Source organism: Amia ocellicauda, chromosome 16, assembly GCF_036373705.1.
Source record: "Amia ocellicauda isolate fAmiCal2 chromosome 16, fAmiCal2.hap1, whole genome shotgun sequence".
NCBI classification, from domain to species: Eukaryota; Metazoa; Chordata; class Actinopteri; order Amiiformes; family Amiidae; genus Amia; species Amia ocellicauda.
In genome coordinates, this window is record NC_089865.1 from 18847128 (window position 1) to 18863456 (window position 16329).

At 41.2% G+C, this 16329-nt stretch overlaps 2 protein-coding genes across 2 annotated transcripts; both read right to left on the reverse strand.

The window, feature by feature from the left end:
• Window positions 1-1164: 1164 nt before the first annotated feature.
• Window positions 1165-10609, reverse strand: tmem169b (transmembrane protein 169b). Its single transcript, XM_066687885.1, has 3 exons — window positions 9805-10609; window positions 8061-8437; window positions 1165-7036 (listed from the first exon to the last, which is right to left on the reverse strand). The coding sequence occupies exons 2-3, from the start codon at window positions 8353-8355 to the stop codon at window positions 6405-6407; spliced, it is 927 nt and encodes a 308-aa protein (XP_066543982.1). The 5' UTR covers window positions 8356-8437; window positions 9805-10609; the 3' UTR covers window positions 1165-6404.
• A 31-nt stretch (window positions 10610-10640) lies between these two features.
• On the reverse strand, window positions 10641-15762 carry pecr (peroxisomal trans-2-enoyl-CoA reductase). The gene is made up of 8 exons (XM_066687681.1): window positions 15504-15762; window positions 14876-15009; window positions 14375-14540; window positions 14125-14206; window positions 13329-13425; window positions 12723-12830; window positions 11870-11981; window positions 10641-11246 (listed from the first exon to the last, which is right to left on the reverse strand). Exons 1-8 carry the CDS (start codon window positions 15727-15729, stop codon window positions 11170-11172), a joined length of 1002 nt encoding a protein of 333 aa, XP_066543778.1. The 5' UTR covers window positions 15730-15762; the 3' UTR covers window positions 10641-11169.
• Window positions 15763-16329: the final 567 nt, after the last annotated feature.

The window sequence follows — 16329 nt, forward strand, 5'->3', positions numbered from 1 at the left end:
CGTCATCATCTGGGACAATGTTAGTTTCCACCGGGCTGCTGTGGTTGGTTCACAGATCACCCACTTTCCATCGCACTCAATTTCCCCCCATACTCTCCATTCTTGAATCCTATTGAAGAATTCTTCTCTGTATGGCATCGGAAGGTGTATGATCGCCAGACGCACCAATGCAGACCCCTTCTACAGGCAATGGAGGAGGAATGTGGAGACGTCAATCAGGGGTCATGCCAGGCCTGGATATAGCACTCCAGGCCATACTTTCCACCCTGCCTAGCTCAAGACAACATTGCATGTGATGTGGATGAAGTCTTATGGCCAGACCAACAAAGAAGGAGAGATGTAGCCTAATTTTTTTCTGTTCATTTTTCCCAGCACAAATGTTTTGTTTTTGTTTTGTTTTGGCGTTGGAAGGTGTATGATCGCCAGACGCATTTCCCTCATTAACATACAAATCAATTTATAACTTTTTTGAAATGCATTTTTCTGGATTTGTTTGTTGTTATTCTGTCTCTCACTGTTAAAATACACCTACCATTAAAATTATAGACTGATCATTTCTTTGTCAGTGGGCAAACGTACAAAATCAGCAGGGGATCAAATACTTTTTTCCCTCACTGTATGTACTGCAACCCAACTCACATCCTGCATTGACATCCCCAGTCAGCTGGGAAAGAGTTGCTCTTCCGTTTTTCCTTACATATCGCAGTAATGCACGAGCATCACGGTCATCAAATGTGCGCTTTTGAACACAATTTCCAACCCTATTTACTGGTGTCTTTCCCATAGATCTAAATGCAGATGTAACTTTGTGACTGAAGCTCCTGCCATTCATGCCCCAATAATGACCCCCTCTTTCAAAGTCACTTAGATCCTTTCCTCTTGCCATCTTGATCCAAAATCGAAGTCAACTGGGCCTGCTCAGCATTTTTAAACATACCACAGAGCATGATAGGATGTTAATTGCTTAATTGTATCATTCAGTACACCTGTTTGGAGACATCTGCATTCGTTATGTTCCTTCATTTATTTATTCAGGTTTTTCCTTTAATTTGTCACCCGTCTGTATATACACAATAATAGACGAACATATACACAACCCAAAGAGAAGAAAAGCTGTAGGAATCTCCTATAAAGTACTTCAATTACAAAAAAAACAAGCATGGGTAAGACTAAAGCTGAACTTTATTACAGTATCCATAATGTCAAGAAAAACACACTTTTACACTTACAGAAGAGTGTTGCAAGTGTTGGTGTGACAGCAGTTTGTGTTAGTATGCAGTTTTGCCTCTGCTATGCATAGTGAAAACAATACAGTACATCATGTACACAAAGAACGGCAGCAACAATACAATGTGTAACTGTACAGGATTTGGACTGGTGATATATTCGGGTATAATTTCCCCATACGATACCATGAGATTCAGTAGGCTCATATGGGCATTATTCCCACAACAAGCACACCCACACACACATCCTTCACTGAAGTGGTGTACAGAACACAGTTGTATATAATTGCATTACAGGTGAAAGTGCAATTGCACATCTCAGATTCCTCGCTTGGGTTCTGTTTTGAGATTTTTATTTTATGTAATTCATGCAGTATAACCCAGCACCAATGATAATAGTCAATTTAAAACATCAGCATACCATAGTATAATTATGAATTGAAGATTATAAATATGGCAGTATGGTCAGATTAAGAATGGTTCTTTTTGCTTCTTAGTAAATTGCATAAGCAGTGAAAACAATTTGCTTCCTTTTTTTAACCACTCCACCTCCAGAAAGACATGAGGCTTCTTGCAGCGGTACACTCCCTGACAGTGTTTTTAAGACACTATCTTCTCAAGATCATTGATACATTAAACAAAAGGAGAAACAATCACTTCAAAAGTCTTATCAGCATCAGTTTTAGTTCATTTGTGCCCTAGATAGCAGGAGTCAAAGCCTGTCTGCCTTGCGTTTTCTTTACATAAGCTCTTCAGACGCATTGTTAGCATTTATGCTTGATAGAAGTCGTGACCAAAATGATACACAAAGGGACCAAAGGGAAAAGCCCTGTTATTTTTTTAGAATTAGGCTAAAAATATGTCAATGTACAATTTAAAAAAACAATCCTTCTAACGTAACAGACAGGAAACAACCATAGACTCGTGACAAACTCTTTCACACTAGGCATCACACATTCCACCTTTGCACCCGACACAAGGGATTTGCAGGGCGGAAATCAGATTTGCCATTGCATAACAGTCAGAGCCATTCTCAATTATCCAACTCCCAGGCTCCCATATATGAGTCAGTACCAGGTGCTGGATATTTTATGCTCCTTTACTCAGAGAACAAATGCCCAGAAGGACAAGATGAGTTGAAGATACGCTGCACAAAAGCAAAAATTAATCAAACCATGCACTATTCTCCTTTTTTGTGCAGCATAAACCAGTGGCTATGTTTGAACGTTGGTAAATAATCATGCACGTACCCTAACTAGCATGACTTGAAAGCACAGCCATTGGTAGTAGAGATAGATATCGTTTTTTTGAAAATTATATGGTTGGCACAAAATCAGAATGAATGACCCAACAGGTAAGTGGTGTGAACAGCATAGGTACAGATGATCTTAAACATGCTTGTCCTTGTTATATGTTTAACACTTTTAACTTGAAATCAGTTTCTTTTGGAATCTGTAATACAAAACCCAGTCTTATCATTGCAGCAGGCTGTGCCGAATACCCACGTGGAATCACTAGCTGTTCTCTTATCCGAACTGTCTTTCCCCCCCAGGGGAACGAGTGAAGCAGCATTACCTCATCATTTCCTGTGCCTTGCCTGCACTGCAACATTAAAGACATCCTCTGTTCTCACTCAACTCAAGAGAATCTATTCAATTTGATTTGGTAAGGAACATGCAATATAAAAGAGCTTTAAGTTGCCTTTTGTTTGGTTTTTTCTCTTCAGCAGCTCGCCTTGTGATGTCTGATGACAGCCTCAATTGGAAAGCAAAATGTTCTGTAAACAACCAGACGCTCAAGAGGGCAAAGGGGAATAATGACTTCACATCGCTATTTAAATCCCAACCGATTAGTGTTTGTTGCGACTGATGGGCGTACAGGACTGTGTTCATTATTAAAAGGTCTTCAGGGCAACAAAGTTGTATCATATTGTTTAGATCAGATTCTGCTGAGAACTGAAACTTGCAATGAAGTTTATAATCATACAAAATCTGTTCAGAGGCATTAAAGACACAGAGGTGGTGAAGCCAGAAAACAGCATAACATATCTTATTGTACAAAGCCATGCAGTACAGCCGTTGTATAGAGAGCTCTTCTCACAGCTGCTACTTCCACAAGGAGTTAGTTTACACCATGTTTCAAATTGTTTTTCTAGGGAATATCTTTTCTGATAAGAATGTTAAAGGCGGAATGTAAGAACACAAGCTAGGAAGTATCTCAGGCCTCTGGGCAACGTTTTACTGTGGGAATTATATTTTTGGCCCAACTGAATTTTCTTGCCACCAACTTGTTTTTTTATTTAACCCTTCAAATGTTTTCTAAGATGACTTTTGACAGAATCAAATAGAAAACATAACAGCATAAACAAATTTTTAAAAAGGGCAAAGTTAGTATCAACAGGTGCTTTACAGGGCCAGGAGTTTTCTATTGTCCTTTGCTCCTCAAAAATCTAAAATCTGACATGTTCAGAAACACTGTTCTTGGGTTTCCCTCAATTCAAGCATGAAGACATAATTATCTTGTGCTCATTTGTTTTTCCATTATTCACACATAATGTGGGATTGTTTATGGGAAAAGCCAAAGTTCTGAAAGTTACAGTGCAAGGGGAACCTCAGCGAGGCCAGAGCTATAACCAGACCTTTGTGGGAGTTGATGGGTCAGGTTTTAAATCGACGGTAAGGGAACACTAATAGCCAACAAGAACAAAGTGCTTTCAGTGGTCCTTAAAGACTTATATTACACCTTCAATTTGACCTCACAGTACAATCAATGGAAATGAACTGGAGGTTTTCCTTACATATGCACTGCAATTATGGAATGATTATTAACCCATCGGTCTTATCAATCAGGACATTCACAGAAAAGACTCCAGTGAGTCTGCACAATCATTCCTCTCACATCAATCCCTCCGCTCAGACTGAATGTCAATCTGTAAAGGACACTGTCCGCAGTTCAGCCAAGCCCAGCCCAAGCAGGCTTCAAAAGAAACCAGTTCCTGTATCACACAAAGGGTACATGGGAGCCAAACCTAAAGAAATAAAGGTGCATTAAGCTGCCGAAGTGCATTTTTGTTTTTGGTTAATTTGTTTGCTTCACATTTTTCATGACTTGCTTATCATTTTATTAGATAATACATAAGCACAAAATGTTACGAAAAGAATAGAGATTTGAATATAAATAAATAAAACCATGAGGAGAAATATAAAACCACAACACACAAATACAAAAGCAAGACAACAGCTTTGGGTTAAAGTATCAGGGTAGAGAGGGGTTTATTTCAGGGGCTCCAGTGGGGTGGGTCTGGTTAGTGTGTTTTTTCTTCTGTAGCGGGGTTTGCATGTGTGACCACCCTGTTGTAATGTGCACCTCAAATTCAATTGCTCTTCCTGTTACCTTGCCATTAAAGTGAATGTGCAGTAAATTATTCATGCAGTAAGCAGTTATTCACATACAGCAGAGGGGCTACTCAGCTCAAGAGCAGTTTCAGCTGTAAGACCCACTCCAGTCCCTTGCACTTCATAGCACAATGTAAAACTCTGCTCGGGCACTCTTAAGATCTTTAGACAGAGTTTTACAAATAGGAGAAACACAAATACTCAAAAGATACAAATAAATTAATAAATAGGTTAAATAAACAGTAATGGTGGAAAAAATAGCTGCAAACAGTGCTCACTACACAGCAAAGATCGTTTTTAGAAGCTGTATTCCCGGCTTCATGTAGAAACATAGGAGTTCCTTCATGTTCTTGTTCAAGTTCTTGAAGCCCTAAGATGGAAAGACTAACCAAGTTATTTGGTCATGAAATGCAGAACCTTATCCAGTTATGCTTTTGTGCATTTGGTAAAAATCCGGACTTTCCTTCATTCGCCTTTCTTGTGACGACCGCCTTTGACAAACAGCCTGAAGATCTCAGTTCCAAACCAAGTCCAAGTGAGTTGCCGGAGTGAGCGGTGAAGTAGCACACAAGGGATACAGTAAAAATACAAAATAATACCATAAATTATAGATTCGTAAAGGAAAGTGGCTCAAAAAGGAGCAGTCAGTCTAAAAGCAGGACGCAAAAGTGCTTTCAATTTTAAAACAAGGCGTCCATATGCTCACTGTCCACATGTCTTACAATTACAATTTCTGTCATAAAATGTCCATTTACATGTGATATTCCACATCCTTTGACATCAGTGTTTGATTTAGATTTTTTACCTGGAATATATAACTATTCTGAGCATTAATCACTATGTATGTATACATCTTATATCGAAAGAGAAAAAATAAAAGTTAACCTCAAAAAATAATTTTGTAGCAAACGTTTTGTTTTTGTCAGCCTCAATAGCACCATAGTGCTCCACAATGACACCTAATTACCTTCATTTATTTGGATTTTGTGAATCCACTCCCTTCCCCCACTGCCTCACATCCCCACATCTTTCCAAACACAGTTGCAGGAGTGTGAGGAATGAGAAGAATGGATGATGCTTCCAAAAAAGGGGACTACTAATGATAAAGACCATGAATGGTACTACAGAGCTTGTTTACAGAAGTTGAGGCCTAGTCCATAGTTCTAGACAAACATGAATCAGTATATGAAATCTTGAAATATCAAACGTAAAGGAGATGACCTCAATTCTGGCCTATATATTTCATTATAGGGAGAACTTTTAACTGAGAAGTAAAAAATGTTGCTTTGGACACTGCAGAATACTAAAAAAATCTTGATTTGGCTCCCTGTTTCAAGGCCTTGTTTGATGTTGCCTGGGTGCAGCTGATAAGAAACAAAGCCCCAGCTGAAATGTACCCTGAATTTATATGTTATGTTTCAGTGTCACTTGCCACAAGGAGTGAGATAAAGGCCACCTCAAATAACTAAATTTAATGAGCACCGTAGTAACCTAAAGCAGAGTGGCAGTGGGAGATCAACTGTGTTGTGCATGGGGATAAAGGGAAAACAATAATGTGGTTATTCTGATTAGGAGGCAGTAAAATCAGTTTGTTTCTACTTTTGGTCGAAGAAGATAATGCAAAACTGCACTCTGTTAGAATATGTATTTTCATGGATGCTATACATCCTCTGCCCTTTTCAGAACGCAGAGTGTAAACATGGTCAATCATCAAAATGAAGGCCAACAGTTTTGAGAGTCACCACCGCGATTGAACACAAAGCAGGAGCTGGCCAGGCCCCCGTCACACGGATGAGGTCTGGAGGCTCTGGTCAGGGCCCTTGCCCTGCAGGCTTCCCGAGATGTTGTCGGAGTCCAGCAGTTCCACAATGCTGTACGGAGAGCAGTCCTCCAGGCCCAGCTTCCCGCAGGCCCAGCCGCAGAATCCCTTCTCCAGGTCGCGCACGGCCAGCCACCATTCGGCAAAGGCCCAGGACACCTGCGTGATGGCGGAGTAGAGCCCCAGGGACAGGGACACGGCCATGATGAGGATGGGGTAGAAGATGATGAGGAAGGGGCAGACGGTGATCTTGTGCCAGAACGTCCGCTCCTCGTTGTAGACCAGGAACACGTTGTACCAGGTGATGGTGCCATAGTAGAAGGAGGTGACAAAAGAGAGCAGGAAGACCACGGGGGCACAGGACAGGCTCCACAGCACCACGTGCGGGCCATGCCCAGCCCCCAGCCGGCAGGACCGCTTCGCCCCATCGGCGTCCTCGCCCACCTCCTGCAGCTGTTCTTTGGAGCGGTTCAGTTCCCGCAGCTCCTTCTCGGTCAGCGTGACGTGGATGTCCACCATCTGGCCTTTCTTCTTGCCCCGGGTGATGGTGCCGGTCAGAGTAACATAGCGGCTGTCAGGTGGCACGCTCCAGCCTCCTGTTGAGACACGCCACACAATCACAGTAGGCCCTGGACTTCTCAAGGCTAAATCTCCACCACCCTCCTGTTTTGACTGAAACTGCATGTTTTTATTTATGGACATTTCATTTGAGGCTTCTGCTATGATAACAGGTGATGAAGGATAAGAACTTACACATTAAAGGAGATGTAAAACAACAAGTTAATATAAAACAGTATACATTTTCATTAAATTATAAACTGCAGAAGAATTAAACATTCATGTGGGAGAGATGCCCTGCCACCTGTATTATTGTGTCTGTAGCAATCTGTACACATCTTAAACGTAATCCTCATTGTTTTTTCTCCTAATACATGCAGGTCTAGGAGCATCGAGCACTGCATCAGGAAGACATCAATAATTCACACATGAAAAAACAGGCACATGGTTATTGAATTACATGAGCCACTGTACTCGGATCACTATTATGGATGTCTTTATTAAAGTGTTGGGGAAATGGCAAACCACAAGAGTGGGGATGCGAGCGCAGATCATTTATAATTCTCAATCCTCTCCATTTTCCGAGATATAAAAGGGACTAATAGGCCAGTGGTAGGCTGTGTAGCTGCTGGGTGTAATGTTCTGCTTGCAAGTGAGAGAGAATCAAGACCAATTAGTGGCTTAGAAAGTGCAGTACATTAATGACTGGCTGTTGGCAGGAAAACCAATTTTGTAAAAAAAACTATATATCTGGGCGTGCAGGTGTAAGCTGGGTCCTCCTGTTTCTCTCAAATCCTCAATGTGTTCAGCTGTATTGAGATTTTAAATATGAATGATAGAAAAGAGAAGGTTTAGATTCAAAATGTCTGCAAAATATAGTAGAGCCCATTGTGTATTATGAACACAGTGTACCATGGATATTATTCTGTGTCTGTTTTTCATCTTCCCGACGGTCCAGTGAAAGGAAAAAGCTCCTCAAATTCCCGCCAGTGTTTGCTGGGACCTCCTACATCAATACAGTGTCTGTATTATTTTCAAAAGCATAAGGTCTCCTGCTCTCACCTTCTCCGGTGGGGGTACTGAGGAATTTGGCCCCCTCCTCGGAGCTCTTCTCCGCACCGTCCTCGCCCCCCTGGTCCTCTCCGTTGCCCCTCTCTGTGTCAGACCGGTACACGATGATGGACTCCGGCCGAGGCTCCTTCTTCCTCCTCTTCCTCCGCGTCGTGCCGGTTTCCTCGTCCTCCAGAGGGCCGCTGGCGACCTCTGACCTCCGCAGTGAGGCCAGCCTGGGGCTCTCGGCCCCCCGGCGACTCACCTGCTCCATGCCGAGTGCCCCCTGGGACACCTCCTCTCGCATTCGCGTCACCTTTCAACCTCCCTCAGGCAGCGCGAAGGACAGCAGTGAACTCCATGCTGCTGGAGCACAATACACACAGCTTCTGATAAAAAGAGGAGAGAAACGATTACTGTCGAGACCACCACAGTCGAACGGGTGCATGTTCAATGCCACTGAAGAAAAGATAAGAAAAGAAAAAAACGGAACTTACAGTTACTGGCTCAAAACTATTTGCAGGACAATCTGTGAAAAACCCCAATGCATCTGGTATATCAGTATCAACAAATCTCTGGAAGCAGCATCCATTACTGCATTACACAATTGTCTGTTTCTTGTCATTCAGTCAGGCTGCCTCAAATAAGACTCAGGATTATTTTCTCAGATGTGGTACAAGTTATTACAAGATTTAAACCTCAGGATGGTGGCTGTGCAGGAGCGATCGCAATAATATGGTACTACTACAATGCTAAAACAGCTAGACTATCCCTCTATAGACAAAACATGTCTGGTTTTGACCAAAACATAGATAATATGAAATGAAAAATTGGCCACATTGTTAAGTCTGGGGTGGTGGTGGGTGGAATGCAGAATATTCTGTAAAATTGAATGAAATCTACTAGAATATATTCAAATGTGGTTTTTTTCCTCTCTCTCTCTCTGTTCAGCTCACATTTTAATCTCACCCACTGAACCACTTCCAGAATGGTTTGGTTTTGGCCTATGCAATTATGCGGTGAGCAAATCGGAGTTAATGGGGAAAAAGGGGTCGATTCGCTCCTCCTCTTCCAGTCAACCGCTCATTGTGCAGCCCATCTTTCCCCCCCAGTCCCCAGCAGCCTGTGACACATGACATCCACGCCACTCGTCGCCCTCCGTGTGAAATGACTCATGTAAACGCTGAACAGCTGCAATTACACAAAAACCCACAGAAGGATGCGTTGTTTTATATGACATACAACATGCATGAATGCATACAGGTTACATTGGGATTTAGTGCCCGTTACTTCAATGTCCAGCTGTTTGATGCATGCAATCCTTTAAATGTCAAGGAATCATGGGAGTGTGTTTGCAGATGTGTTATTTAGTATCACATTTGCTCTACTTGTTACATGCACTTAGCAACAGCAATGAACTAAAATAGCAGCCGATGTTAAAAAAAAAAAAAAAGATGAAATTAATATCGGGTTTATATTATATAAGGTATTAAAGCAGCTGTAGGGGATAAACACACCAATGCTGATTTAAGCTGGCTAAGGTTAAAACACCTAGACAGGGGGGGAAACATTTATATTTCAGAAAAACACGATTTATTTCTAATTATTTTGTTTCGCATTGGCTGTGAAATTTGCAAATACCGACTCAATCACAGCGGATCCATCATCACACCCAAACATCCCATCTTTTGTTTCGGGTGCATGCAGAAGGGGGCAGATGTTGCTTTTCTTTTGTGGGGAAAGCGTGCCCTCTTACCTTAAAAAAGGGGCCACGGGTCCGGGTTATTCAAAATCCAAGTGTAACGGCGTTGTGCTCAATCTTTCACAAATCAATCTGCTGTGGAAGAAACCGAAATCAATACCCAGCTCCTTCCCCGGCCGAGCTTCTGCGAGTTGCCGCACAAAGGAGCCCGAGAGTCGGATTCCAGGGTCCTGTTCGCCCCGCCCCGCTGCTCTCCAACCCCAGGACCTGGCCAATCCGAGAGGGCGGCGCCGAGCGCACACAGCCGGCCTGCCTCCACAGCGAGGCTCGGGGATGGCTCTGCCCGGAGATTAGACGAAAAACGGATCTTTTGGGAGCTGGGTTATTTTTAAACACAGGAGCTGTCTATCCCCCCCTTATTTGGCATTCAAAGGCATACCCGCAACTCAATTCAAATAAATCAGGATGAATAATGCATGTTTTTGTTAACAAGATCTAATGTCTCAAAGAATATTGAATGACTGTCATGGTATAATCTATACCAAAATATGGCCCGCATTATTATATTTTATTGGTGGATGTAAAAACATGTGTTGTGCATTGATAGTGTGTATTGAATTATTGCATATTACATGGATTGTAGTCTTCAAGCCAACATAATTGTACATGAGCAATGGGCATGTCCCACACTTCAAAACCTCTGTACGCATGTATGGGTTTGACACAATCTAGGCTCATTTTAAAGTGAGCCAAGTCATCTGTTAATGACAAAACAAACAATGAACTTTTAAGATATACAAAAAAGGCTATAGACTGGTCTTTCAACCCAGCCTTCAAATGCAATTTCATTGAACCAAAGAAATGCCCGCCCTCCCCCCCAGACTCAGGGCTCCACGAAATCAGGTCAGCCCCCCCACAGGAGAATAATTCTCCACATAAAGGGCAATAACACACCATCCACCTATTCTGATTCTAAAGCCAACTGTGCCGTTTTCACATTTATTTACATTATATATGTCTAATCATTAATCATTATATTACTCGACATGTACTGTATTTAGGACTACTTTTTTATAGCGTGATATATTCAGAATACATTCTAATTTAAACTATACCTGTAACCCCCAATGACAATTTAATACAAGACAAATTATAGATTTTTATTTTATTGTCTCTTGGCAAGTGTGGTAATTTCTATCATGTGGGGTTTTAGTGTATATATAATTAAATAGTAAATACAGTTATGCCTCTTGATGTATCAAAAAGTATAATTACAGAAAAAAACTAAGATAATTTAAACAAATCAGTATAATTAACATAACATAACATACAATTAAACACACACACACAACACTTGAGAACTGGACAGCCTTCAAGCCTTCAATCAACATGGGAAGAAGGGTGTTTTTCAGGACAGCGTCACAGCTTGCTCTTCGTGATCTCTTTCAACGTGTCGGTGTTCTCTCCCTCTGGTGGCGGGGGCCAGGCGCTGTGCTCTGCTCAGAGAAAACATGATGTTCACATCAGATGAACGTTATGGCTTTCCTCACGTGGGGCTGAATTACACCTTTAACAACCACTGAACTACGACTGAAGCTCATTGCTCACAGTACCGTAAGATCAGATCAGTGTCTGGCTGAAGGTAACAGGTAACCTTCTTCCCCAGGAAGCCCTATCGTGGAGATTATGAGGCATTGTTAACGGACTCCTAATCCTTGCTGGTAATGAATTTACCCTGGAACGTGTGTGGAGTGTGTAACACTCGCTCAGAAAGCTCTCCTTCAGCGTTGACAAGCATTTTTAATTGTCCTTGCCCTAATAGTGACTTATCAGAGGAGGATAAGTAATCAAAGCCCCTGTTATGGCATTTGACAACAATGAGGAACAAAATCCCCTTTAAGAACAATTCGTTATTGCACTAACTGAGCCTTCAAACACCTTTAATGGCTCAGTGCTTTCCTCTCCTCCTGTGAATGAACTGCACAATCGTCTGAAGCCGAGCACAGATGTTAAGCCAGCAAAACACAAAATTATTTACAAAACAAAACAAAAAAAAACATTTATTCTCTAGCCAACTGATGTAGCTGCAGCCAGGAGAACAGGGAAAACAAGTGTTTACCTGGGATCTCCCATATTGATCTGTACAGACTCTGACCGGCGTCCACTTTCAGGGTCTCCCCAGAGATAAAAGAGGCAGCCGGTGACAGCAGGAAGCACACAGCAGGGGAGATCTACGGAGACAAAACACGGCACTGAGGACAGGCTGTTCAGCCCATTCCTCCTATGATCATTTACCAAGTGGTTTACATATCTATGTGTCCGTTGCTATTCAACACATGTATTCTCGAAGGCTTGTGTAACCTGTACTGCAATTTGTAAAGCCAATAAACTGCTTAGCACGGATATCTATCAAGAAACACCTCCCAGGGCACCTGACTGGAGTTCAGCCCTACTGTAATCTTCGACTTCTATCACATCCCTAAGCTAGTGAAGGCAATCAGTTATTTTTACCTTTGCCTGTCAAAGCATCAAGCATATAATACCCATTGATTCTTAAGGCATATTTCACAGTTAACCATTAACTTTGCATGAGAGATCCCAGAACAAAATGGGGTCCTCAATACCTTGAATGATAGGTGTCATAAACACTAAAAGAAACATGAAAATGCATGAAATACTAAGACAAATGTGTTGATAATAAGAACACTGGTTTCATAACGTCACAATAATACAAATAATAATAATAAACTCACCACATTTATTGGAACTTTAATCTACTCAAGTTCCTGGCTCCTGACTGATGCTCTTTGACTTGAAGTTACAGAACATAATTGAACATTTTTGTAAACAGCTATCTATCTAAGCAAGTTGAGTGTCGCATTTTTGTTTTGCTAAAGTAATTTTAATGATTTTTAAAATCCGTGCATAGCAGGGTAGGGCAAAGCGGGTTCACGTGTATTCACGTTACTCACCTCCTCTGGGACTCCCACTCTTTTAGCGGGACTGAAGGCAGCAGACATCTGAAAAAGCTGTGGCCCGTGCTTATAATTGGCCATGGCAGTTTTGGAAATGATGGTCCCCTGTGGAGAATCGAGAAATATTAAATAGCTTGATTGTTGTGCACATTTAATTTCTGTCTTTGTTGTCGAGAAAATTGCTGTGATTTATTATTACAGAACCGATCCATTTTGTTTTTATTTTTATTTTTTAAAGGCTTTAATGTAATGCAGCAGGAAGGTAAGTTTCTACACTATACTGTCAAAAAGTATGACTTCTATATAAGAGTTGACTGAATAAACAGTAAAAACACCAAAAAGACAACTGAATTATATCTAAATATGTATATATTAAATACAAATCCATTCAAACAATGTAAATCTTTCATAATGTACATTCAATTGTGTTTTTTGTACTGACAAGAATAAAGTGTTTTAAATAATGGAGATGTTTGCTGTAAAACACCTAACCTGATCATGCAATAGAAATAGTACACACTTATTTGAACTGCTTAAACAAGTGCTTTTTCACTGGTGATGACACACTGGCCTGTGGAGGCAACGTTATGGCAGCCCACTCACCGGTGCCACCGAATTGACCCGCACCCCGCTGGATGCCCATTCAATGGCCAGACTCTTGGTTAGATTGTCCACACCTGCCCTGGCTGCTCCAGTGTGGCTTTAGAGACAGAGACAGAGACAGAAGTTTAATCAAACCCATTGTGATATGGTAACCATGATCAAGAACAAAACATTGTGCACTGAGCTTTTGACAACAGATCGTTACTGACTCACAAGAATAAGGACAATTAATCAGAAGCTAGGAAAGTGTCCCAAGGCCGCTTGAAAGCTACAGTCTTTGTATCCATGATAAATGCCTTTTACACCACCTTGGATGTAGTGGCTTTTGCTTTTCAGGTTATACACTGCTGTCAACTGAGAAAAGAGTCTGAGTATGTGCAATACAATGATGTCTATTTCAACAAAGCACAATTCATGACCACAAAGCATTACAGCCTGTCTATAAACCATGAATGCGCTGGTTTACGTAAAAAACAATTAGTTGAAAAAATGAGTTTTAAATCACGGGACAGCTGGATAACTGATTTTCAGCTAGATCAATGATTTACTCAAGAGTAACACCAATAGTCTGAATTCAGTTTATTACATTTGGCAGTTTTTTAAATTAAGATCATTTATTAAGGCTCTCTGCAACCATTTTATGATGGTAAATAAACTAATAAATATATGCACTTCCCTAACTCAATAGTAAATCCTTTACCAACTTTAAACCATTTGACCAAAGCACACGGCTCCTGAAGTGGCTTGTGTAAGACCACCATCGCAGTAGTACTAGCTTTCACAATCCTGAACTCACGCCATTCCAGGGAAGCCCCTCCACATGTCCGCAATAATGTTCACAATGGCCCCTCCGTGCTCCTTCATCCAGGCACTGTACACTGCAGAGAAAGAGGTCAGGGGCTTTCACCGTTTCCTTCTCCTCAAAGTGTTGTGTGGGTTTTTTCTCCCAGAACTCTGAACTCTGCCAGGTTAACTTCTGCACTGAAACATATGACACGTGGGGACAATGCAAGACTAGCACCGACTTCCCTCAACTCATGCCGTACCTTCGCGGCAGCAGTAGAAAGTTCCGGTGAGATTGGTGTCAATGACAGCATTCCAGCCCTTGGCGCTAATGCTCTCCACTGGACTGGAGAACTGCCCACCACCATTGTTGACCAGGAAGTCGATCTGTCCGTGCAGTTTCAATGTAGATGCAACTAGATTCTTCACCTGCAAAAAGGACCACGAACGCTGACTGGAAACAACAGAATTCCCCTTTTTTTTTTCATCTTGGATACTCATGCAAAGGTACATTAAATTGTGTCAACAAACCGTGTAAAAAAACTAAAACAACATGATGAGTCTTTGCGTTCTGTGTGGAATCAACCTTTCTTCCCCGTAAAATAAATAGATTAGTATAAGTTTGTTCATTTTCCCTGCTTATTCTGGTCAGGGTTCTCCTAATATACCTGACATTTCTAGCAAAAGATAACAAATGTGCCCCAGATCAAACTGTTCCTCAATGCAGCCCACGTGGTGCCGGGTGCACAGCTCTCACTGCGTACCTCCTCTTCTTTGCGGATGTTGCACTGAATGGGGGTCACTTTGGCAGGACTGGAGGACGGAAGTCTCTCTGCCAACTCCTTCGCTGCTGCTTCCAGGCGCTCCATCTTTCTTGATGAAATGACAACATTGCATCCTGGGAGGCACAAAAAGAGATTTGTTTTACTATCAGAGATCTGTCACTGACCTTGCAAAGCTTTTTGACATTGGTTTTCCCTTTTCTATATTGTAAAATATGATTATTAGTGTTATTAGTAGTGGTAATATAAAATGCGATTTCTTTAAATCTGAAGCTGACTTTGAGAGTTAAGTAAAATCGAAGGTGAAATCAATAAATTATATTAATGATTTACAGGTTGCACAAAGGTCCGTGACAGACTATTTTGTTAATAGTTATCTATTTTTCATGCATTTGTCTCGTTAGAGGATTTTAATTATAACATAATGCACAAAGCACAAAATTAATACAGACTTAATTAAAGTGACACAAATATTGCCTGTGCATGACAGTACTGTACTTGTAGATAAAAGTTGACAGTACCCAACTTCTCTCTCTCGTCCCCGAAGGAAATGCATTTGCGCATAATCAGCCAATAATTAATAAAAAACATTTAATACAGCGACACTTACCTAAGTGCAACAACTCAGACGTAATCGCCTTTCCAATGCCACTCCCGCCGCCAGTAACAATTGCTACTTTGTTATTGAACAAGCCAGACTTGAACACACTGGAGGCAGCCATGTCTGAATCAGCTGAAGACGGGCTGATCACGTGATTCACGTCCCCAGTTTTCATTGGTCCTGAGCAGCAGCCGGAGCAAGACCACTCGCACAAGAGTTCAGCAACAAAGCGCATGTACGTTTCTCGTCATTCGGATTGCTGAATTTTAAACTTGAGGGAGGAATGGAAAAAAAAAAGGTGCAATATGTAGTGCAAAATGACATTACCGGACCTAACAATATAATTGCAAGCCTGCAGCTTGTTAAATAAATAACTTATCCTAAATGTAGTTTATCGTTTGAGCTAAGGAAGCATATTATAGCATAAGTATATCTAAAGACAAATACAGACATCTACAGTTTCTAAGATTGTTCTAATATATACAACTACCATGTAATTTATTAAGAAAAACTCAACTGTGATGTTTATGTCCAGTGTAACCAATTCTTTTAACTGGATTAACAGGGGTTCCAAAACACAAACCCCAAAACCAACCTTTACGATCTTTTTAGTTTCATAACATTTTCTGTTCTGTTGTTGTTAAATTGCACATGTAATCTGGGGGAAAATAACAACAATTAAAGTTCATAACAATATATGATTTGGGACATTTAATTTTCATTGGCGGTTGATTTTTTTTTTTTTTTATAATTCAGCCCCCCTCCATCCCATGCAACTTCTGGAAATTGGCCCTCCACCACCAGACATTGGGAACCCCTGTTCTAGAACAAACTT